This window comes from Elephantulus edwardii, unplaced genomic scaffold (assembly GCF_000299155.1).
Source record: "Elephantulus edwardii isolate Elephantulus edwardi_28Jun2011 unplaced genomic scaffold, EleEdw1.0 scaffold00017, whole genome shotgun sequence".
NCBI lineage: Eukaryota > Metazoa > Chordata > Mammalia > Macroscelidea > Macroscelididae > Elephantulus > Elephantulus edwardii.
In genome coordinates, this window is record NW_006399767.1 from 28,558,789 (window position 1) to 28,583,486 (window position 24,698).

Sequence of the window (24,698 nt, forward strand, 5' to 3'; positions counted from 1 at the left end):
TGGTAGATTTGAACCACGTGCCTTTGGGATTACAGCACAATTTCTTACCACTAGGCCACCAGAAACCTGTGTTATTTATTGTCTCTGAAAACTCTCTGGAGGGTCAACCATGAGTTGGTTCCAACACAACAAACAATGTGACCCACCTACCTCTTCGGCTCCTACACACCCCTATTCTCAAGCCCATGCTTATGCCTCTTTGTTCAATCCAGAACCACATATTCCCTTTCCCAATCATGATGCTGGACTCTACGGCCACAGAGACAATGTCCACCACAGCCTGCCTTCATGGTGCTTCTGGATGGGAGAGCAGGTGGGCACAGCCGTGGGCTCTAGAGCCACTGAGATGATTCTGCACTGTGATTAAGTCGTGGTTTAGGACCAAAGCAAAGGCATACAGGACAGGGAGGGAGGGATGGCAGGGAGTGGACACAGCAGATACTTGCTCTCTGCTCTACACTCCCCATGGAGTCCGTTATGGCAATATCATAATCTCATTTTCATTGCAGGAACTTGTTGCCTTTTTCTCCTAACCAGACTGGGAACTACAACGGCTGTTGTTGTTGTTAGGTGTCATCAAGCCAACTACTGAGTGAACCTGTGAACCACCCTCACTATCTCTGACCTGCTTGAACCCACTTTTAGTCAAGGTGTGAATCCATCTCACTGAGGGTCTTCCTCTCTTCCAGTGACCCTCTAACTTTCCCAGACTGATGTCTTTTATTTTATTTCATTATTTTTGTGTGAGTGTACCGTCAAATCATATCTGACTGGTACAGGAGGAGATGGTCCCTCCTTCCCTGGCAGAGCATCTGGTGGATTCGAACCATGCACCTCTGGGATTGTAGTTGCAGCTCCTTGCCACTAGGCCACCAGAGCTCCCCGACTGATGTCTTTTTGCACGGATGGGCCTCTCCTGATAATACGGCCAAAGTGTGTGAGACAAGTTACACTATCTTTGCCCTGAAGACACAACCCGGTTGTCCTTCTTCCAAGAAAGGTTGGTTTGTTCTTTCTGAAGTCTTTCACCAACACCACAAGTCAAAGGCATCAATCCTTCTTCTGCCTTTCTTATTCACTGTCCAACTTTCTGAGGCATACAAAGCAGCTGAAAATACCACAAAGCTATAATGTCATGAGGATCTATAGTGGATACATAAGTTGCCTTCAGCACAGGAAGCCCTGAGCTCCTCTGAGGGCCATCTGGAGCCTATCCCCCAAGGGTGCAGAAACATCACACCAGGCATGCATTTGCTCATAGTACCCGCAGGCAGGTTTCCAGGTGGCCCAGCTGCTTGGCCAGGACACATTTGCTGGGCCCCAGTGAGCACACACCCTGCAGGTGCCAACCGCCTCCCTCTGCCCTCCCGCCACGGTTGCCCACGCGTGACGGGCCGCCCACGTTCCTTCCCAAAGCCCTTCTCTGGGCCCTGCGCCTGGTACTGCTCCCTCTCCATCCTCTTAGTTGGGGTCAGAGGTAACCAAGCCAGGCCAGTTGACCACTGCACAGCGGAGAGGGCTGAGGGGTGCCCCCTAGTGTCCTTCACCATCGTATTTTTAAAAATGCCTGGTCTGTGACGTACAGGAGAGGACAGGGATCTCTGGTCCCAGGGTAGTGAGAGTCCTCCTGGACTCTAAGGCACGTAACAACAGCATCCTTTGAATGACTGACTTCACCTCTTACTCCCCTCCCATTCACTCTCCAGCCATCCAGGCCTCCTTCTTGTTCCTCAGATGCCAAGGGTGGACTCCTGCTTCAGGGCATTTGTACTTGGTGTTCCCTCTGCCTTAACGCTGTCCCCCCCCCCCATGCACTCTCATAGCTCCCTCTCTCACTTCCTGCAAGTTCCTGCTTAAACATTACCTGCTCAGAGAAGGCTTTCCCATCCTATCACTTTGTCTAAAACCACATCTTTGAGATCTCTATCCCATTACTCACTTTTCTTCAAAGTACTTGTCACTCCTGAAATAATATTCTCGATCTGTCCTCACAGCAGTAATATAAGCTCCAAAGGGGACCAGGGTGGGGGTGGGTGGGGGCAGGGGAGAGTATTGTATGCCTTGCTTGCTTCTCTATTCTTCATTCCCCAGAACAGAATTAGGACGGAACAGCAGCTTAAAAAATATCTGCTCTAGAAGGCTGCATAGTGGAGTGGACTTGGGGGGAGGGATTGTATAACAATTAAAGAATTTTTCGAAAAGAAGAACAAACTGGAGGGGAAGGGTGGGCAGGGAGAGAAGTGCAACAGTGAATGAGTGGATCCAAAATCTCTGTACAGTTTCATTAAATTAATAATAATAATAAAAAATATCTGCTTATAGATTTATTTTTTTAATTTACTTTTTTTAAAAAAGAACCTTTCATGAGCCAGGAAGCACTTAACTCAGCCCACACAAGAAGTCTGTAAATCTACTCACTTCACAGATTCAGAAACTGAAATTCAGACAGTTATTTATGGGGCCTGTCTGCAGTCACCTGAGCTTTTTGGAGTTAAAGTTCCAACCCAGTCTTGTATCTTCCTTCTACCTGTCTGTCGCCAATCTCATTTCCTACCTGGAAAATAACAAGATATTTTTACCTACCCATCCCTCACTTCAAGGAGCTCTGGTAGTCTAGTGGCAAGAAATTACATTATAATCCAAAAGGTCCTAGTTTGAATCTACCAGTTGCTCCACAGGAGGATGGGCAGTTTCCTCCCATTCAATTTACTGCCTCTGAAAGCCCACTAGAGGGTCAGCTATGAGTCGGTTCTGCCTTGATGGCACACAACAACTCCCTCACTCCAGTGAGCCCAGGTGAGAACTGAGGCAGTGTTATCCCCCTCAGGTTCTGTGCAGCACCTGCGTCATAGAGAACTAGAGCTACTGTAACAGAAATACTGCAATGCATGGATTTTTAAAAGATAAATTTATCATCAAAACAACCACGAGATGTCATCTCACCCCACTAACAATAGCAAAATTTAACAGCAAACATCAAATGCTGGTGAGGTTGTGGAGAAACCAGAACCCTTATTCACTGCTGGTGAGAGTGTAAAATGGTGCAACCACTATGGAAGCCTGTATGACGCTTTCTCAAAAAGTTGCAGCTAGAAATACCATTTGACCGAGAAATTCCACTACTAGGAATATACCCTAAAGAAACCATAACTGCCACCCAAGCAGATATATGTATACCCATGTTTATTGCAGCTTTGTTAGCAATAGCAAAAAGCTGGAAACAACCCAAGTGCCCATCTACAAACAAATGGATAGAGAAGTTCTGGCATATTCACACAATGGAATACTATGCAACACTGAAAAACAAGGAACTAAGGAAATATTACTTAAAATGGGTGACCCTGGAGGACATCATGCTGAGTGAAATATCTCAGTCACAAAAGGACAAACATTGCATAGTGCCACTGTTGTAAAACAGGATTGACATCAGGGTTGAGGGAAGACAGAAAAGGAGAGGAGGAATGATGTATATTGCATTGAAACAGATGAAGGAGAAATCTCTTTAAAAGGGGTGTATGAATGGGTATTCTTGTCATTACAGAAGTCCAGAGTGAAGGCTGCATAGTGGAGTGAACTTGGGGGGGAGGGATTGCTTAACAATGAAAGAGTCTTTCTTTTTCTTTTCAAAAAGAGTGTTTTGGGGGGTGGGGGTTGGCAGGGAGAAAAGTGCAACAATGACTGGAAATCCTGTCTCTGTAAACTTTCATTAAAATTAATAAATATTTTTTTTTAGAAAAAGATAAATATATCTTCTCACAATTTAGGAGACTAGACGTCCGTATCCGGGTTAGTGTGGCTCTTGGCGATGGCTTTCTTTTTCACTATCACTTATAGAGGAAGGTCTTTGCCTCAGTTTCTGCTCCCTGATTCTTTGGAGTGCTCCATGTGCCTTGGCATCTATCTTACTCCATCTCTTTTATGTCTCAGAAGAGACTGACTCAGCGTCAGCATCCTGCACTGATGCTGCCTCGTTAACATAACTGAGAAAATCTTTTCAAAAAATGAATTGTAACCACAGATGTAGAGGTTAGGGTTTAGACCACATATTTTTTGTGTGTATTATTGAGTCGGAACCGACTCATAGCTGACCCTCCAGTGGGTTTTGAGAGGAGCAAGTCACACAGGAGGAGTTTGTCCATCTCCTCTGTTCTTCCGGAGCAGCAGCTGGATTTGAACTGCATGCCTTTGGGATTGCAGTGCAGTTTCTTACCATTAGGCAACCAGAGTTTCCTACACATATTATAACACATATTTAAAGGACTATAATTAACCCAAACTCTCCTGCAAAAAGAAAAATTGATGCCCTTGCCGCACACAAAGCAAAGCCACCCATTAGATCATTCCAAAAAGTCTTATATCAACTCCAAATCAGAAATCTCATCTTTTGAAACATCTAAATCAAATATGGGTTGAGACGTTAGGCATATTTCATGAGGGCAAAATCCTTCTTCATCTGTGAACCTGTAAAAACTAGCACACAGGTTATTTGCTTCCAAAACACAGCAGTAGAATAGGCAGAGGGTAGATATTACCATTGCAAATGAGACAAATTGCACAGAAAAAAAAGGGATAGAGGACGCTAAGCAAGTGGAAAACTCAGCAGAATAATTTATACTCGTTCACAAGTCTTGAAAAGAAGCCTTTTCTGAGACAGTCTTGGCAATAGGCCTGCCCTCCACACTCTGGGTATTTGTAAGCCATGACCTCTGGATTCTGGGCAGAAGCACCTTTGCTCAACTTTACTGACTTCCGGTCCTCCTTGGAGAACAACTCTGTCCCCCTGGCATTAGGTGGGCTCATTCTTTAGACCATCTGAGTGGCAACCTCACCCCTCTGCCCTAGCAGATCCCACTGCTTTGCCTTTTGGGCATGGCACCTTTCCCCTGTTAACTCTGGGCTGTGGACTCTTCTCCCTGGCACTGTCCCACAATCCAGAACCAAGCTGATAATGACTCAGCTCTCTGAAACCTCTGAGCATGTGTCCCCACCCTTTGAAACCAAGAAGGCTCTGCATCCTGTGTACCTTCCAATAGTTCTGCTAATCTCCAAGCTGCTGCTCCAAGGATGCCCCCCTTTTATTCCCCCCTTAGAGAAAAATTAATATAACTACTCTAACCTGTTTCCTATCCATAGTATTCCAAGCAGCACACAGTGTTCTCTCTTCATTCCCTCTCTGTCCCCTGCTTCTCTCTAAGCTAATAGCTTTTATGCTATGGCAGTTGGTTAGATTCATCATGAATAGCCTTAATCTCTTTAACAAAAAAATTGTATAGCCATGTTCTTGATGAACATTATATGACATGTGTCTTTAGACAACAGATTTTCCCTAAGTCTTTGAGTTCTGTTTTCATTTTGCAAGGTTCATGTTTAAGCCCATCCTTTTCCTCTCAGATTTCACTATAAGCAGCAGGGAGAAGCCAGCTGGTCCCTTTAAGATCTTATTTAGAAATATTCTCAGCCAGATATTCAAGTTCATCACTTAAAAGTTTTATCTTCCACCAAATATTTGAACATAATTCATACATGTTCCTTGTCACTATTAAAAAACCCCATCACCCTTCCTCTATTGTCCAAGCACATGTTCATAATTTTCTTTTCAAATTTCACCAAAAACATATCTAACATACACATTTCTTGCAACATTCTGTTGCATATTTAACATCTTCGTTTCTTGCAACATTCTGTTGCTGGCACCATATATATTCTTTAAGATGATAGAGACTTTCTCTGAAGCTCTCCTCATATCCATCTGAGCCTTCACCAGAATTGCACTTGACATCCATAAATCTGCCAACATCTTTTAAGCAATCTAAGTGTTTTACCACCAGGCACCTTAAAACTCTCCTAATCTCCACCTAATTCCAAAACTGCATCTGCATTTTAAAATCATTTTAGAGCAGCACCCCATTGTTCTAGTATTGAATTCTGTCTTCTTTATCCAGTGCTAATGTAACAGAAATACCACAAGCGAATGGCTTTAGCAAACAAAAGTTTATCTTCTCAAAGTTTGTTGTAAAAAGAGCAAGGGTCTCTTGGAGAAGGCCATATCTGACCTTTATCAACTTCACAAAGGGGCACTGCCCCCACCAACAGCATCAGGAACACAAAACCAATTCCCAGAAGGTCAGACATCTCCACCACACTCCCATATCTCTTCTATTCAAAACTTATCTTATTGCTTTGTTGTTATATGCCATCGAGTCACCTGCAACTCATACCAACCCTATGTTCAAGAGCTCTGAACCCTACCCTGTCCTGAGCCCGTCTCAATCTAACATTCCTAATCCAATTATCTGAGTCACATCTGTGGAAGGAATCATTGGAGAAGTTCAATATCAGCTGTGAAAAGTAAGCCAGGTGCTAACTGTGGAACAGACCATCACCTACCTATGTGCAAGTTTAAATTAAAGCTAAAGAAGGTCAAATCCTTTCCACAGGAATCAAAATTTCATCTTGAACAGGATTGAGACCTTAAACACTAGTGAACAAAAGCCAGATGAGCTGTGTAAAGATATCAAGAATATCTTATTGCTTTACTGGGTCCATAATCCAATGTGATAGCTCACAGATTACAAAGAACCATATTGAGGAAGTCAAAGGTCATAATCCAGGTAAGTAGTAGAATACAGTCAGTATAGCTTCCGAAATATGCTCACAGGCACCTCAGGCTTGAGCTGCATGGCTTTAAGCCAGTGGTGCAAAGTTCTCAGTCCTGCAAACTATGCCCCCTCCCATCGCCAGCTGTCCAGCAAACTTGAGCAAACGCTCCTAAGTTCCAGTTCCAATAGTGTAGCAGTCCCAAGGTCCCATCTCACGTCAGGTCTCTGGTTCAGCTATGACTGTTGCTGCTGCTGCTGCTGCTGCTGAAGCAAGAATTTCTGGGCTGGAAGAATGTGTCACATTCTCTTGCTGCTGCTACTTCTTCACTGGTGGTGAAGGTCTCATTCGCCTGTTGCTGATTGCTCAGTTTAATGGTGAGACTAGCCAATCCCCTGTGGATTGGTAGATAGACAATCCCCCTGGATTAACGTGCGCCATTTGCATATTCCCACCCATCTACACGGCAAAGTAAAAACAATGGCTAGGAAAGTCATATTGAAAGATAAACTCAGGGGAGCTCTGGTGGCCTAGTGGCAAGAAGCTGCACTGCAATCCCAGAGGAACTCGGTTCAAATCCACCAGATGCTCTGCCGGAGAAGGAGGCACACGCACACAAAATAATAAAAAAGAAAAAAAAAAAAGGAAAGATAAACTCAGTAGTTGTTGTTATGTACCCTTGAGTTGGAATGACTCATAGCTGCCCCTCTAGTGGGTTTTCAGAGGCTGTAAATCACAGGGCCGAATGCAGAGTGATGACTGTAGGGGAAGGTTTTCCGTCTGTGTCAGTTCTGACTTTGACTTCGGCTTTGACTTTTCTGCTTCCTGGTTCCTTGGCAATCTCCATGTGTGTGGCAGCCATCTCTCATCTGTGGCTCACCTCATACTTGTTTAATCTCTTTGATATCTCAAAGATATCTCAAAGGGATTGATGCAAAATACACCCTAAAGGAAGCCCACTTAATTAACACAACAAGGACAGCTCCTTCCCAAATGGACTTATAACCACAGGCATAGAAATTACAATTTTCAACACATGTTTTGGGGGCGTATAGTTTACTCTCTAGGGAGCTCTGGTGGCCTAGCGGCTAAGGAGTTGCTCAGTCAACACAAAGACAGGTGGTTCAAATATACCAGCTGTTCAGGAGCCTCTGAAACTTGCTAGATGGTCAGCTATGAGTTGATTCTGATTCTCGATAACAATGAGGTATTTTTAGTTTCTTCAGTACATGACAGTCCTCCATGGGAGGGCCACCCACGACCCAATATGCCTTGGGCCACCCCCTCTCTGCTCAGCTGTCAGGTGGGTCCACCTACTGTCTCCTTTCTGCCACTAATAAATCCCTAAAAACACCCAGAGTGAACCTGAGGTGAGGGCTGCTTTTCTTGCCTCCATCCTATCAGGGATATCGTGAGAAAAAGATAGACACACAAATACAGAGAAGCACAAGGAGAAAGAGCAAGAAGCACCCACAGGCACCAACAGAGACAGGGGATATGGGGAGAAGAAAGAACCACAAAGAGTGCCATAGACTTGGCAAACCCTCTTTTAAGGCCCCACTTAACCCCAGTGGCCTGACCGGGGCCACTAGAAATCCAGCTGATCCCTTTGTGCAAATTAAAGAAAGTTCCCTGCTTCAGGTGGACAGCCAGGGAAGTGCAGCTTTGTGGGCTGAGCCTGGCAGACCGGTTTCAGACCCTCTGGCCTGCATAGCTATTCCCAGTGGTCCACCCCTGTTGTCTGCACCTTCAGGAGGGAATGATAGTTCTAAAGCACAGCCAGACCTCAGGTCTGACTCACAGACATGTCTGCAGTGTTCCCTTGCCTTCCAGACTTGCCTGGCCTCTGTGATGGCCTTGAGCCCAGGCCCACCCTCTGCTCTCACCCACAGGGCCTTCCTTCCCTCCTTCTCTACCATCAGCTGCAGTCGTGAATACACAGGACACAATCCCCTCCCCCAGGCCTGCCATTTAACTGGTCAGTTCTCTCTACAGGACACGGTCCTCATCTGAATACTTGATTGATCTTTGGGGGTGTTTCAGGCTCCACAGTGGAGCAGGTCATTGAGAAACACAAGCCTTACCTATCCTACCCACCCAGCCTGTCCAGGAGTCCTGTGGGACCAAGAACAGACCCTCCCAGGGACAGGCCTGGGCCACACTCACATACCCCCTCCTGCTATAGTGACAGGACCAGCCTCCCTTCTCCACAATCACATGAACACTCTTCCTCTACATTCACAGGAATTGGGAGTGGACATGACTCTCAGTGACAGAAAGAAAACTGAGCAGCAAAGAGGGAACAGCCTGAGCTCCTAGGTACCAGAGCCAAAGTTTCTGTCCCTTCGCTGCTCAGCTGCCTCTGCCCTTTGGGCTCTGACAGTGAGATGCTCCTGTCCCTGAAATGAGTGACCACAGCCAGAGCTGAGACTGCTTGGAGCACAGGCATGAGCTGCCAGCTGGGGCCCATCCATTGTGGTCTCGCCTTCAGACAGGTAGGTGCAGGAAGTGGCCTACCTAGAGGGCAATAGTGAAGGGCGTGCAGCAGCAAAATGCTGGAGTGCCCATGCCTGGGTCCTGCTGCAGCCTGGGCCTGTTCAGAGGGAGGGGTGTTCTCTCCACGTGGCCCATGAACGGGGTGGAGGTGGGGAGGCGGCGGGACAAGAATGAGTGTTATATCCACGTGAGGGTGAGGGTCTGTAGACCTCCAGTGAGCCCACAGGCTGCCATCCAGGTCCTCTCCCAGTTCACACACAGCAGCCTGCGCTCTTGGAGGAAATGATTAGCAGGGCAGTTAGGGCACAGGTGAGTCATCTGATCACAAGATCACTTCCCGGCTGACTCAGGGGGACAGTCCAGATGGGCCTTTCTGCCAGCCCCCAGCTCAGAGCCTGAGTCAAGGACTCCATCGACTCTGGCCAAGAAGTTGAGGAGAAAACCCTCAGCCCCACCCATGAGCCACTAGACTCTCCCAGCCCTCCCCTGTCTGCCTGCCAAGGATGCTTCCAGCTTCATGGGCTGGAACTAGATCAGCGCCCTTCCCTACCAAGACCAAGCGTATAGCTGTGGGGTCATCTAGACAACAACAGCGATTGCCATCATTCCTAGTAATTCTTTTTTTTTTCTCCTATAATAATATTTTATTAATTTTCATAAACATTTACAGAGATTTTGGGTTTCCATTCATTCATTGTTGCACTATTCTCTCTACCCTCCTCCCAGTTTGTTCTTGTCCAAATGCCACAGTGCTTGTCAAAGCCAGTTCTGATTAATCTTCTTTGTCAGTGTGTCCTTTGCCATTCCCTATCACTCCTCCCTGAGAGAGACTTCACCCTGAGTCATAAGGAAAAGGGGATGGCGTATTCTCTTAGCTACTTCCTGCTGAAAAGGGACGCTGTGGGTTTCAGGGTGAAGATCTTCTCTCACTACTCTAAAGGGCCATTCCTAGTAATTCTTAAGAGTAGCCACTGTGTTCTGATATTGAACTTGGGCTCCCCAGAAAATCCTCAGACTGGACACAACGATGACAGATGTGATGGGATGACCCCATGGGGGACATCAGACAAGCGTCCACAATTGCATTGGCACTGGGGAGAGTTGGGGGCAGTCTGTTTCCATGTGCTCGCCTGGGAGCTGAGAGCTTGCACCCAGGCAGGAGGAGGAACCGGAGCAGAACCTCCTGGAGAACAGCGCCCCCTGGTGTCCACATCAGGACCCCGGCCCCCACACCTCAACTTCTGGATCAACCCAAGCCTGTCCTCCAAGCCAGGCCTTCTGAGTCAGGGGCCTTTAATAGCTAAGGCAGGTCCCCACGGCCCCAGGGCCGCTTTCCTGGCTTTGTCCCTGAACTAGCTGGGCAGGAACTTCCTGACGGAGAATTCCCGGATCCTGCTGCGGAGGCCAAGAGCATGGCCTGGGAACTTGGCGAGGGAGGGGCGAGGTGGGAAGCTCCTCCCGCAAAGTCTGGACTGTGGGCTGTAAGGCATCCCCTGCAGACAAGACTTCCCATCCTCCTGGTTCTGATGCCCAGTGTCCACGTCAGAGCCCAGGGCTCTACAGTCAGGCTCTGGTGCCCCCTGGACACATACCAGGGATTAGACTGAGACCCTGGACAGAGTAGATTTGAATGAGGATAAGGATGAAGGGGGTAAGGTCCAAAAGACAATGAAACCTACAAAGGCAAACTCTGCTTTTATTATCAACATAGAAGGCCTTGTTCAGATAGTCGGGGACAGGATCGTCTCAAGACCGCCTGGCCTTAGGGGCTCCTTGGATGTGCTCTAAGAGGGGACACACCACAGGGCAGGACAGGCTTGGGCTCAGCTCCTGCTTCACTCTGGAGGCCAGTTCCCCATTTCATCCATCTCCTCCAACAGCAGGTGCTAGGGGCAGAAGGGAGTGAAGACAGACACCTTGGAATCTGTGGGCTATTTCCCCACTTTGCTCTGTGCCCCATAACTTTCCCACCTACCCCCCAGGGACAAGGTCCCAGAGTTATCTTTTCTAGATCCTCTCCGTGTGCCCACAGCTGACCCAGCTTCTCCAGTCTGGAGCCACACCCCTCACCTAGTTTATGGATGGGCCCTTCTCTCTTTATCTTATGAGAATTCCTTGGGAGGTGGAGGAAGCAGGTACCTCAGTCAACTTCTCTCTCCCTTCTGTCCTCGACACCAGGCCAAGGAGGATTGGAGCCCTTCCCTCCAGCCTCGCGTGGCATTTCAGCTGCCTCACTGTCCCTCCCCTAGGACCCCAGCATTCCCCAGCTGGGGAGCCACTTCCTAACCTCTGAGCTTGATGTCCCTGAGGGCAGATGAGAATGGGGGAACAGGGTGGTGAGGACAGGACTCATGGGAAAAAGATAGTCCTGAGGCAGCTCTGTCCCCAAAGTGAAGACGAAGCTGGCTTCTCCCTTGCCACAGCCCAGGGACTCCATCCAAGGCGATCCTGTGAGTTACAGAGTAGAAATGCTCCACAGGGCTTTCTTGGCTGTAAACCTTGGTGGCATAGTGGTTAAAGAGCTTAGCTGATAACTATAAGGTTGCTAGATCTAACTCACTAACTATTCCATAGGAGAAAGATGCAGATGTCTGCTCTGGAAAGACTTACAGTCTTGGGCACCCCTTGGGGATCTGCTCTGTTTTCTAGGTCTCTATGAGTCAGAATAGGCTTGACGGTGGTGAGTTTGGTTTGGTTTTGTAGTAATCATTTTGGATGCAGATCACCAGGCTTCCTCAGTGCCACAGGGTGAATCTGAATCACCAACCTGTAGGTTAGTAGCTGATTGCAAACTACTTTGGACACTCGAGGACCTTAGGAACACCCTGGGGCCCCCAACACTGTGAAGGCTGCCCTAGAACTGTGACCACAGGGTTAGGGTCAGGTCCCCATTGCTACAGTCATGGCTACATGCTCTTCAGCTCCTGGATCCCTGCAGGTAAAGACTTGAAGCCCATGTTCAAATCACAGAGCAAGCTGGGCCACAGCAGGGACTTTACCCATATTCAGCCTGGAACTCTATGCTCTTTCCTTTTCAAAACTTCAGTCCACAGACCATCTGGGCAAATATCCTCTGAATGAAATGGAACTGAGTTTAAAAAGGTATGGACATTTGCAACAAGAAAGGTTGTGACAGGTGTAGATCAATAGTAATTAATTCTATAAAACAACGTACATGAATGATTGTATAAAACACAAGGTACATGAATGAAATACAAGGTAATTATACAGAAATTATTATGGTTTTTTATTTATTATTTTTACGTGTGTGTACCGTCAAATCAGATCTGACTGGTACAGGAGGAGATTGTCCCTCCTTTCCCGGTGAAATTATTGTTTAAAACACAAGGTACATATGCAAAACATGATATGTATGAATAACTATATTCAAACTAATAAAAAAAATTGAAAAAGAAAGAAATGAATGTCAAAAGGGGTATGGGCACATTTTTTTCTGACATAGATCAGTCAACAGTCAGAAGTGTAATTTTACACTCAGAGAGTTAACTTGAAGGCTGACATCTGGGAGAGTGGGCAAGTGTATTTTTCTTGAACCCACCCCCATAGCGGAATTCCCCCATGTAAATGGGTGTTTGTGGGTGTGAACGGGCCAGAGAACAGAAAAAAAGTCAATGTTATCAAAATTACAGATGCAGGGAGCTCTGGTGGCCTGGTGGCAAGAAGCTGCACTGTAATCCCAGAGGTACGCGGTTGGAATCCACCAGATGCTCTGCTGGAGAAGGAGGGGCAATTTCCTCCTGTACCAGTCAGATCCGATTTGATGGTACACACACAAAAATAATTAATTTTTTTTTAAATTTACAGATGCACAGGAGAGTGCAAATTCTCTCACAGTAGAGATGAGAAAAAGGAGACTCAGGGGAATGGATTTGCTCGAAGCCAAATGGCAAATTAAAGGCAAAGTTAAGACCTAGAAATGGACGTCCTGACTCTGGGTCAGTGAAAACCAAAAAGTTGAGAGGAAAAAAATGTGTGTGTGCACAAACGTATGTGTGTGCATGTTTGTGAGCACTCGTGTCCGTGTGTGTGCAGAGGACCAGAGTTCTAATCTCAGAAATGCCATCACCAAGGAAGAGTTGTGCCTCCCCAGGCTGGAGGAGCCTGGAGCCAGGGGGCCGAGCTTGAGGCGGTGAGAGGCCGGGTCCCACTATCCCCAGTGGTGAGGCAGGCCAGCGTACCTGACCGTTCACAATGCCTGCCTCCTCCAGGGTGATCTCTGGCTGAGCCAGCAGCTCCCGGCCCTCTTTGCTGCCCATTTTCCAGAGGCGGGACTCCCGCTTCACTGCCAGGAGCCTCTTCAACTCGGACTCCATAAAACCTACAAGCAGGAGAGATGGGCACGTGACAGGACAGAGGTCCCTGGGAGGAAAAGAAGAGGCCTCCTACTTTCTGAATTTCATCCCAGCCAGTGGTGAGCCCATAGGAGTGGTCCTTTCTTTTTCCACAACCCAAAGGCCACCATATATCACTTCCCACCACCCTGCCTTCACTGGTGGCTCACTTTGCCCAGGTTCTCACCTGCAAAACCTATGAGTCTCCTCACCGCCTGGGGGTGGGGAGGGATCAGCAGACATCTGCCCCTTCCCCCACCAGCCAGCAAGTCAAGAGCATAAAACTGCTTGGGTCAATTTTCTGCTCTGACACCAGCTGTGTGACTTTATACAAATTCTTTACTTTCTCTGTATTTCAGCTTCTTCACTGTGAAGTGGAGACAACACTAAAAGAGCTCTAGGTGGCCTAGTGATAAGGAGCGTGCCTGTCAACCCAAAGGTATGCAGGACGAATACACCAGCTGCTCTGCTAGAAAAAGATGGACGATCTCCTCCCTTGCAATTATACTGGCTCTGAAAACCTACTGGAAGATCACCTATGAGTCAGTTCCAACTCAATTGTATATAACAACAACAATTTCATGAGTTGCAGTATGGTATTATCACGTGAAAAGTACTTAAGAATAGAGTCTGATCCTCACCACTGGGCCAATATGCAACATCATGATAAGACAGATAGATAAAAGAATGACGTTGTCAATTATTACATCTTACTTGGATCCACAATCAACATCCTTGGTACCAGCAGTAAAAAAATCAGAAGACGTGTTCACTGGGAAAATTTGCTGTCAAGGACCTCTCCAAAATGCTAAGGAGCAATGATGTTAAAGACGAAGGTTCAGGGAGCTCCGGTGGCCTAGTGGCAAGAAGCTGCACTGCAATCTCAGAGGTACATGGTTCGAATCCACCAGATGCTCTGCTGGAAAAGGAGGGACAATCTCCTCCTGTACCAGTCAGATCAGATTTGACGGTACACACACAAAAATAACAAAATCTAAAAAAAAAGAAGACGAAGGTGCACCTGATTCAAGCCATGGTCTTTTCAATTACTTACTATTTATCTGAAAGTTACATAATGAATAAGGATGAGAGAAAAAGAATTGATGCCTTCGAGTTGTGGTGTTGGAGAAAAGTGCTGAGTATCTCATGCACTACCAAGAGAAGAAACAAGTATATCTTAGAGAAAGTGAGACCAGGGTTCTCCTTAGAGGAGAGGATGATGAGGTTTGTATCACATACTTTGTGCATGCTGTGAGAAGGGACCAGTCCTCAAAAAGGAACATCATGTGTGGAAAGGTGAAGGTCAGCAAAAGAGAGGAAAACCATTAGGGAGGTAGGTTGACACAGTGACTGTAATGATGGGTTTAAGTATATCAGAGATATTGAGGATGGCACAGGGTAGGGCAAGGGTCCGCTCTATGGTTTATAGGGTTGCTATGAGTCATATTCAACAACAAGCCCCTAACAACAATGACAACAAATCTCCGCACAAGCAGACTGCCTCATTTTTCTCCTGAGAGGCAGTTGTGGCGGGCTTGAGTTACCAACCTTTAGGTTAGCACTCCAATACTTAATCCACTGAGGGGTGCTGGGTCTGGTTTATCATTCATTTATTTTCACTGCTGTGGAGTGGCCACAGTAACGGTTACTTAAGTGTCTACACTTTTATAGGAGGTTCTTGTGGCCTCAGGGATCAGGAAATGTGCTGCCAACCCAAAGCAAGTGAGTCTAAAGCACTAGCTGCTTGGTGGGAGAAAGTTGGACGATCTCCTCCCGTGCTATTTACAACCTCTGAAAACCTGCCAGACGGTCAGTTATAAAATGGTTCAAACCTGATGGCACATAACGACATAATAGTTTTTATCACGTTATGTTATTATCATTGTACCAATTTCTCCCATGTGCAGGCTGCTGGGGGGAGGTAGCAAACACCCCATGGGGCACAGTCACTATAATGCATGATGGGGAAGCCACGACTAGAGGTAGCTTCCCAAAGCAGTTAAGAGGAGCTCTCTCATCTAGGGTGAGGAAAAAAAAGTTCTCCAGGAACCCCAGGCTTAATCACAACCCTCCACTTCCCTGCCTCTCAGACTCAGAGATAGGAAGACCCTTCTCATCCAGGCTAGACGTAGCACAGCGCCCACCTACCCACCCCGCCCCCAGCCACTGGGAGGCCCTCTGGGTCAGACATCGTAGGTTCTCTGGCACCACCTGGTGACATGAACCAGTATTGCACTTTTGAGTCTCAGGTGGGGCCGGCTTCCTGGGTCTAGGGGCAGATAGGAAGATGAGGAGGGGGTCTTACCCACTGTATCTGTAGACCTAAAAATCCGCTGTAGTGATGGCTGAAGGGTGACAATGTCTGGGACACAGAGGTTAAATACGTTGTCCTCTTCCTCCACTTCCTCTTCCTCCCTTTTCTCTTTTTCACGGGGCACGCCTTCCTTGAAAGGAAATGGAAAGTTTGTCAGGTTCCTGAGTTGGGGAGGCGGCCCAGACCCTCACACCTGCAGGCTTCTCCTCTAGATTAAACAAGAAGTAGGAGGAAACAGATACCAAAAGGAGACTACTGTCCTGGGGTCCAAACCTACATTCTGATGTTCAGAGGAAAAGAGAAGGGAACCCCTCTGGGCCTCACTCCCACCCTGCTGTCCCAGAGTGGCCTCACAGACCTTGGTCTTGGAGGATTTTTGGAATCGCTTGCACAAGCTAAAGAGATGGTTCCAGGGAGTCACTCTTGCCTTTGAGGAGGCCACCTTGAGGTCTCCTGCAAAGAAATAGTAGTTAGGACCGAAGACATCATGTTTGGGAGTGTGGACAGCACAGGAGAGGAAGCCCTCAGATGAGAGGGATTGACATGGTAATTGGGGCAATGGGATTAAGTGTGTAGGAATCAGTAAGACTGGCTCAGGACACGGCAGGCTTCAGAGCTGTTGTACATGGGGTCGCTATGAGTTGCGGGCAACTTGACGGCACACAACAACTGAAATCTGTAGAAGGCCTCTGATATCTTAGTGATAAGGAACTACACTGAGAATCTAAAGGCACGTGGTTCGTTCGAATCCACCAGAAACATGGTGCAATGTACTGCCTCTGAAAAGCCACCGAGGATCAACTATGAGCTGGTTCTAACTGGACAGTCCATAAACTGTTGGTTGTACAGGTGACCCAGGCCCAGGAAAGGAAGGACCTGGGGAGCCTGGAGATGGGGTTCCCTTGTTTTCCTTAGCAAATACTTACTATATGCCAGGCCCAATTCCACACACTTTACAAGTAACATCTCACTTAATCTGAGAGAGGCACATGACACACTGTATTCCTATTTTATAAATGAAGAAACGGAGACCTAGAGACATTGAGAAACTTGCTGCTATTGTATAGCTTGGCAAAGTGAAGGTGGGCTTCAGGCCTAGGCAGTTTGCCTCCTCAGACTGTGTCTTATGTCCTGCCAGTTGGGCCCCAAACCTTAGAGAGTCCCAGGAAGAGGGTCACACTCACCAACAAAGAGACCCTCCTGCTCCTCCTCCTTGGAGCTGACCTCCATTAGCCCTGCAGCCCTCTGCAGGTGTACTTCTCCCACCTCCAGGCCCTGGGCAAGGTGGCTCCTGATTCCAAAACACAGTCAGGTTGGGAGGGCCCAGAAATATGGCATGGAGTCTCTTAGCCTTCCCTCAAAGCACTCTACCAGGCCTCACTCAGCCTCTTCCATTTTCCCTCCCCCACTAGCCCTCTGCTCTGCCTCCTGTGGTCTTTTATCAAAGCGGGGCTATTTCTTCCCAAAAACCATATGGAGAGGTAGGTCCTCCTTCTTCTCCTCCCTTGTGGGAGGACTCTTGTCCCAACTCCCTGGGACCAATCCCAAGCCTAATCCTTGACCTAACTGCCCTTTTTCATCCCTTTAACCCATCTAAGAACTCACATCCCTGGACCCTCCTCACCTTGGGTCCCCTGTCTTAGGCCCATATTCTCCTATCGTCTTCTTTCTGGTACCTCTAAGCCCCCAACCACCACTATCCACAACCCTAGCTCTTTACCTGCCTGTGACCTCGGTCTGCCTGGAGGCCTGCTCTGTTGCCTCATTCTTCACCTCCCCTTCCTTTTCCTTCTCAGGCAGGCTGTCCTGGCTTCTGCTGGAAAGGACTGACCTCACCTCTTTGTCCTGGGCCAGCACCTGCAGGGTCTGCGTGGAGGCGAGTGTCTGGGTCGACGTGTCCCCCATCCCCAGATATGAAAGGTCTTTCTGGGACCCCTTGGGAGCAGCCACTCCGAGGGTGCCAGGCAGCATGGAGGGCACTTTGGGCTCCTTCCTCTCCATTTGGCCCTGGTGACCCGTCCTCAGGGCAACAGCACCCTGCTCTTTTGAGGAACATGCCCGACCTCTTGCCAGTCCCTTGTCAGTGCGTTTCGAGTGGCTCTTTTTCCTCACCAGGCGACGGAAAAATCGGAACATGGACGAACGGCCCAAAATTTGGGATCGGTGGGTTGAAGCTGGGGCCTCCATTCTGAGAGAAACCCTGATTCAGAGGGAGAGGGCCTAGTGGTCACCCCAGGACCAACTGCTGAACAACAGGCGTTTTCAGAGTAAAACCTCCAGTTGGAAACTTCCAGGTGTTCTAGAAAGATCAGGTGGGGGGAGGGGAGGCTGGCTTAGGTGGGACTTGGGGGTGGGTAGGACAATAGTTGAGGACAGAGAGGGTAGAGGGGCTGAGAGGCAGGGGGGAGATTTAGGGGAGGAAGAATGAAGAGTTGGGGTTGGTGAGAGCCCCAGGAAGGCTGTGGTCAGAAGGGAAGGCTGGGAGGAACCAGGACCATGAAAATGGGGCAGGCTGCTGCCCACACCTCCCTCTACCCTACTACTTTCTGGGTATAACTGTCCCTAAAGCCAATCTCTGCTGTCTCTCTTCTCTGCTCCCTCATCGCTCGGCTCATATACATCCGGGCAGAAGAACAGACCTCACTATGTTTTCATCCATTTATCTGCCTGTCACCTCTAGGGGTTTTTTTTTCTTGGTATTACTCCCCACAGTACCTACAGGCTTTATTATAAACCCAGCTCAATGACTTTGGGAGAGTTCCTTATACCAGCTGGGCCTCTTTCCGTTTGTTCATGTTCAAGATGAACAGGAGTCCCCAGAACCCAGCCACCTGGGTTGTTTGAGAACATGTGACAGTGTAGTTACCTGTGGGTGGGATGGGTACTTGAGAAATTTTGCCACCCTGACATTTTTATGGGTGTCGATTAACAGAAAGGAAGAAAGACTGAGGACAAAAATGGGGAGTCAGGAATGGGAAAAGCTATGAGAGAGAGGAGCTGTGGTGCCCTGCCTGGGTCGCAGGGGTGTGGGAGCTGCCAGCCTGAGAGTCAGCCTAAAAAGACAATCAAGTGTTGCATCCGGAGGCTGCAGAGGAACTTCCTCTAGAGGGAGCTGATTGGAGCCGGCGTAGCCTGCACCTCTATGATCTGCAGCTCTGAGCGGGTCCTTTGGGCCGCGTAAGGCAGCATCCAGACACCAGGAATGCCCTGACTCTGGTTCCTGAAAGCCGGGCGTAGGCAGACACCTTGTTCCAGAGAGCAGCCGCCGGCCCTTGGGACCCTGGGCTTCAACCCTGCTGAGCCATCTCCAGTCTCTGCCAAGATCCGAACAGGTAAGCTGGCAGGGTGCTGCCCATCCAACGCCCTCAATGTAGCCACAGCTCCAGGGTGGGGCAGGGAGCTTCGTAGAGCCCGATGGGGAAGGGGAGGCCTTCAAGGTTTGCCTGGACGGCTCCACCCTGCCCTGCTGGAGTTCTATCTGTGCTGGGGGATTCCTGCCCATACCCCTCAGATGCCTTCCTGTCTTGCCATGATCCTGGGTATTAGTGAACCGGGTGCCAGAGTACTGGGTCTCTTAGCTGTTTGGAGAAGGGGGGGGCGGTGGAGGTCAGAGTCAAGGTCAAGAGTGGGAAGAACTTTCCTCTGGGGCGCTTCCTGTTGCCTGGGATCCCTAGGTTAGGTCCAGGGCCTTGGTCAGGCATCTCCCCAAGAGGAACATGCTGCTAGGGTTGCTGGTCCAGCAAGTCCAGAAGGTGGGGAGGAGTGAGCTCTCCTTAGCAGGAAGCTGGGCCACTTGGAATGGGGGGCAGAGATAGGCCTACATTGGTATAGGCTGCCGGCCATGGGGCCACTGTGAGGCCCTACCGGCTTCCAGCAGTGACCCCCTGGGCTCATGAGAAAGGGGGTTAGAGGCATAGTGAGCATCCTCTGGTCCCACCAGCTAGGGTGCTGAGTTTCAAGAGAGGGAAGAGTTTCAGCGATAGTCTCAGGGAGGGAGGGCATCTTATCTGGGAAGGAGCTGCCAGGATGCGGGTGTGCCAGGCAAAGGTCTGGTGAAGGAGGCCTGGTGCCCCAGAGCAGAAGCGCAGAGCAGGGGAGGAAGGGGCGAGAGGGTGTGTGTGAATCTGCCTTCCAAGTGTCCCTTTGAAGGTGGGAGGGTGGGAGCTGAGAGCGCAGGTGGTCACCCTCCCCCACCCCTTCTTAGAGGGCGCCTGGGAACTTTCAAAGATGGCCTCAAGCCAGAGGAGGGAGGCTAGGGTGTGGAACCCCATCTTGGGGAGGGGGTCTCTGTGCTTGGTGCAGCCTGGGGTGGCTGGAGGAGGCTAGGAGGAGGGGTCTTCCTCACCAGGTGATGGAGGGATCTTCAGGGGAAATAGGGCTCTGGGAGGGGGTAGAAATTGAAAGTGAAAGCTCAGTCCAGGAAATGCTCCTCCTGAGGGTTCACAGAGCAGGTTGTTGGTACAGGACTTATGGCCGCGGACTGGGTAAAGAGGGAAGCTGGGGCCAGAGATGGGAATGTGGTGTGGGTGGTCGGTGGGAGGTTGCGTGGGGATCTGTGAGGAAAAACCTACTTCCTCTGCTCAAAAGGCAGGAGTCAGGAGGCCACAGGCCAGAGGCAAAGTGGAACAGACACCCTCTGAAGTCCACAAACTGGAACATATATTTTAAATGTGTGTTGCACTCTGGTGGCCTAGTGTCAAGAAGCTGCGCTGCAGTCCTGAAGTCACTTGGTTCGGGGCCACCAGCTGCTCCGCTGGAGAGAGATGGGCAATCTCTTCCCATGCGATTAACTGCCTCTGAAAATCTGCCAGAGGGTCAGCTATGGGTGGGTGCACACAACAACAACAACAACAAATGTGTGTAGAGTCTATGGATTCAGAGACCCAACCTGAGTTTCCCTGATTAGTTCAAGACCCTCACTTTCCCTGTATGTCTGTCCAGTGGGTAGGAGGATGCTACCTCATTGAGTCTTGCAAGGCCCAATACCCAGCCAGTGCTCTTTAAGTGGTAGGAGTGTATCATGCAGGTTCAGGAAATGTTTATGGCTAGCAAACCTGAGTTGGATAACAGGTGTGTTCTGGCCAGCCAAGGGGCAGTGGGGCCTTCGAGAAGAACTTCATGGGTCATTGGCTAAAGGTGGCAAGCTTGTGGTGTGTGCAGGATAGAATGCAGGAGGCCCCAGAGCAGCCAGAAGAACCCGTAGCCTCTGAAACTAGTCACACTTGAGGTGAAGTTGGGGGCTTGGACTCCACAGAGTGCTGCAGCAGCCACACCCACCCTGAAGGCCCAGGGACTGGCTGAGGGCACTGGAGTGCAGAGACCTGGGTGTGAATCTCAGTGGCTGGGTGTGTCTCTGGCTGCCTCACCTCTCTTATCCTACCTTTTCTGTTTCCAGTAAATTGCGCTAAGGTGGTGGAATAAGACATGGCTGGTGTGAGGACTTGGGATGGAGGAGGTTGTTTCTGGAATAGGGGAGCCCTTTTCGCTGGCAATCTCTTCGATCAGGGGTTCTGGCTAATCCCATCTCTACTTTTTCTCACCCATCCCCACAGGCTGACACTCTACTAGGACCTGAAATATGGCGTCTGGACAAGGTCCTGGCCCTCCCTGGCAGGGCTGCGAGGACCCTCCTCCACCCTCCACATCAGGTAATCACCTTCTGGCCCCCACCCTCACTTCCCTTCACTCCTGGGACCATCTTTGTGGGTAGAGAAAGTAGAAATGGACAGGACTGTGACTTGTAGGCAGGCTCTCTTGCCTCAGTTTCCCCACCTTAGAGAAAAAGTATCTCCTGCTCAATATAGGTGGTCTGTTGGGCTCAGAAGTTGGAACTACAGTAAAAGTTAAGCCTTGGGAGGGAAGGAGCCTCAGGAGAGCAGGATCTGGAAGTTGGGAGAGGCCTGGGAGTGAGTGGGAAAGTGATCACAGGCAGGTACCATCCCAGGGCAAATGGGTCGAGTCAGGGGTTGAGGGAGGAAGGTAGAACGGGCATGGCTGTTATGTCTTTGCTGTTGGGGAAATAAGGAAGTAATTGGCTTATCACAGTCAGGCTAAAACAGAAAACAATTGTTGTGACTTTGGGGGAGGAAGTAAGATGGCTGCTCTTCCTCCCTCTTCCTAGGGGTGTTGAGGGAAGTGTGGGGCTCAGGACCTGCCATATACGTCCAAGGCTCCTCCCTGCGCTTTGAGTTCAGCTCCAGCTCTGTCTCTAATTCCCAGTGTGACATTTCTAGACCCAAAGCCACTGGTGTGGGTGCCTTATACTGAAGTGCTTGAGAACCCAAGTGTCTGGGAATATTTTTTCCTGTTTCCACTGTTTCGTCTAGCTATGTAATCTCACAGTTTACATGCCTTCAGTTTCCCACTTATAAAACAGGGCTGTTGTGAGCATGGAATAAAATGTACCTAGACAGTATCAGGCACAGAGTATATTTACTGAGGATTTGCTAGGTGTGAATTATGAGATTAGAATAGGGCCATTTCTGTTCTTTGGGGAGGACTGCTGGGCTTGAACCCCCCACAAGGGCCAGCTCGCCCTCCCTGACTGTGGCCTTTGACCTTCAGAGGAGCAGGTAGCCCAAGACACAGTGGAGGTTTTCCAAAGCTACGTCTATTACCGCCACCAGCAGGAGCAGGAGGCTGAAGGGGCGGCCACCCCCGCTGACCCAGAGATGGTCTCCTTGCCCCATGAGCCCAGCAGGTGAGCAGTGGCCTCAGGTCCACACGGACATCTGGGAGGAGGGGCCCATCCTGGGTTGCTGTGTAAATCCCAGGCCTGGGAGGTCTAGAGGGTCTTGTCCTTTATTGTAATTCCTCTTTGATTTAGGTTCCATGCCCCTCTAGGACCTGGCACCTCCTTATTTTAGCCTGCATCTAACCATTGCCCCTGAGGCCAGCCTTCATATATCAAAAACCCTGTCAGGAACCTCCATAGAGGTGCACAGGATCAGGGGGCTCAGCCAGAGCCCCTTTGCTCTGAGCCCTGCACTGTGTGCCGACTTGCCTGCTCACCCACCTGCCTTCTGTACCTACAGTGTCATGGGGCAGGTGGGCCGGCAGCTCGCCATCATTGGGGACGACATCAACCAGCGCTACGACGCAGAGTTCCAGAACATGTTGCAGCACTTGCAGCCGACACCACAGAATGCTTACCAATTGTTCATCAAGATTGCCTCGAGGTAGCCCGGCTGCGGCCACCCCACATCCATTTCAGCCCCTGCCTCCCTGCTGTCCTGGTGTCACTCATCCTCCTACCCACGTGTTCCTGTCTGGAGACTTGTTTCCTGTCTTGGCTGTACTGTTACGTCACTGTGTGGCCTGAGGCACCTGTCTTTCTCTCTCTGGGCCTCAGACTCTTCATCTGTTGAGCTCTGACACTGAGGATTTGAATGGTTAGATTCTAGAGGGACTCTGGGTTGGGATGCCCCCCAGTTCTTCAGCCCAGCTATGAGACAGTGTCCCTCCAATTTGGAACCAAGTTTCACACAGAAGATGGTAAGGCATCAAAGCTCTAGGAATGGCTTCTGTTTGCTATAACCTGGCATCCAAGAGGCAATCTGCTATAACGGTTAGAGTGTCCACACTTTGCCTCGTACTAGGTGAAAGGGAGCTCTGGTGGCCTAGTCCATAGGCAGTTGTGCTGGTGAAACCTTCAGACTATCAGTCTTCTCACCTGTAAAATGGGGAAAATATATATACAGCATTGTCCACACTTAGATGTGTTAGCTGTTGTTACCATATGAGCTAGGGAAGTTAAAATCAGGGTAGGTTTGAAGCTGGGAGGGGGAACCTTGGAATCAGGGACAGATTTTAGAGTTAGTGCTAATGCCTTGCCCCTGTCCTTGGAGGTCAGCCCCCTTCCCCACATTGTGATTCCAAACCAGTCCTAACCTCGTCTTCTGTCCTTTCTCTTTGCTGTCCCTTGGGCTGTCAGGCCATCAGCAACACCCACAGGTAATTTCCCTGCTATCTCTATCCATTCACTCGTCCTTCTCTGTACCACTTCGCACCTACAGAATAGGCACCATTGCCCTGGCAGAAGCATTCAGCTCAGCTTCCCTGAGCTTTCTCTTTTCACAGAGAAAAAGGCTCCTCTGGCGCAGCCTCTGTGGCTTTAATTCACAGCTATGCCACTGTGCTTTCCAACTGGGAGAGGGAAGGAGGGGGCGGGGGTGAGTGAAGGATGGCAGCCTGTGTCTTCCTGAGGGTCCTCAACAGAATATGTGATGCTCTGCCTGCAGCCTGTTTGAGAGCGGCATCAACTGGGGCCGTGTGGTGGCTCTCCTGGGCTTTGGCTATCGTCTGGCCCTGCATGTCTATCAGCACGGCCTGACCGGCTTCCTGGGCCAGGTGACCCGCTTTGTCGCTGACTTCATGCTAAATCACTACATTGCCCGGTGGATCGCTCAGAGAGGCGGCTGGGTGAGTGCCAGACGGCTGGTTCTGTCAGATTACTGTCCTTCCCACACCCACCTTGGCCCCACCTTGGGAGGATGGGGAGGAAGGGTTCTGCCAACCCATGTGTGACTGCCCTGTCTCTTCCAACAGGCGGCAGCCCTGAACTTGGGCAACGGCCCCATCCTGAATGTGGTGATAGTTCTGGCTGTGGTTCTGTTGGGCCAGTTTGTGGTACGGAAATTCTGGGGTCCCAGTTGAGACTCCTGCCTGGACTTCAAGCCTTCTCCCCTCCCCTTTCTTTCCCTTCCCTGCAAGGGTCAATCCTCAAGAGGACAGAAGCTTTAGCAAGTGGACACGTCAGTTTGGACCACAGTTTACTTCAACTGTGGTCAGTCAGGTTGCAGGGAGGCCTCAACATTGCATGGTGCTAATGAGCTCCTTTTCTGGGCCCCATCTTGTCTAAAGGGGGCTGCAGCCTCCTCTCTCAGCTCTTTGGGATCCCCTCAGCTGTGTCTGCTGGGCACCGGGAAGAATGATCCCCT

The 24,698-nt window shown here is 49.5% G+C and overlaps 2 protein-coding genes across 2 annotated transcripts; one reads left to right on the forward strand and one right to left on the reverse strand.

Annotated features, from left to right (window-relative positions):
* Positions 1-10,928: 10,928 nt before the first annotated feature.
* LOC102863167 (gametogenetin-binding protein 1-like) lies at positions 10,929-17,946 on the reverse strand. The gene is made up of 4 exons (XM_006882190.1): positions 17,480-17,946; positions 15,751-15,920; positions 13,293-13,432; positions 10,929-10,979 (listed from the first exon to the last, which is right to left on the reverse strand). Exons 1-4 carry the CDS (start codon positions 17,944-17,946, stop codon positions 10,929-10,931), a joined length of 828 nt encoding a protein of 275 aa, XP_006882252.1.
* A 3,391-nt stretch (positions 17,947-21,337) lies between these two features.
* On the forward strand, positions 21,338-24,414 carry BAK1 (BCL2-antagonist/killer 1). The gene is made up of 5 exons (XM_006882191.1): positions 21,338-21,407; positions 22,324-22,459; positions 22,794-22,937; positions 24,000-24,180; positions 24,307-24,414. Exons 1-5 carry the CDS (start codon positions 21,338-21,340, stop codon positions 24,412-24,414), a joined length of 639 nt encoding a protein of 212 aa, XP_006882253.1.
* The last annotated feature ends 284 nt before the right edge of the window (positions 24,415-24,698 follow it).

What these genes read in the sequence shown, in the direction of transcription:
- LOC102863167 (XM_006882190.1), bottom strand. Translation starts at nt 17,946, where the DNA reads ATGGAGGCCCCAGCTTCAACCCACCGATCCCAAATTTTGGGCCGTTCG. An exon ending in TAGGTCTACAGATACAGTGG is followed by an intron (nt 13,433 to 15,750) that starts GTAAGACCCCCT and finishes TCCTGCTTGTAG; the next exon opens with GTTTTATGGAGTCCGAGTTG. An exon ending in CAGGCATTGTGAACGGTCAG is followed by an intron (nt 10,980 to 13,292) that starts GTACGCTGGCCT and finishes TTCTGCCCCTAG; the next exon opens with CACCTGCTGTTGGAGGAGAT.
- BAK1 (XM_006882191.1), top strand. Translation starts at nt 21,338, where the DNA reads ATGGCGTCTGGACAAGGTCCTGGCCCTCCCTGGCAGGGCTGCGAGGAC. An exon ending in TCCTCCACCCTCCACATCAG is followed by an intron (nt 21,408 to 22,323) that starts GTAATCACCTTC and finishes TTTGACCTTCAG; the next exon opens with AGGAGCAGGTAGCCCAAGAC. An exon ending in TCGCTCAGAGAGGCGGCTGG is followed by an intron (nt 24,181 to 24,306) that starts GTGAGTGCCAGA and finishes CTCTTCCAACAG; the next exon opens with GCGGCAGCCCTGAACTTGGG.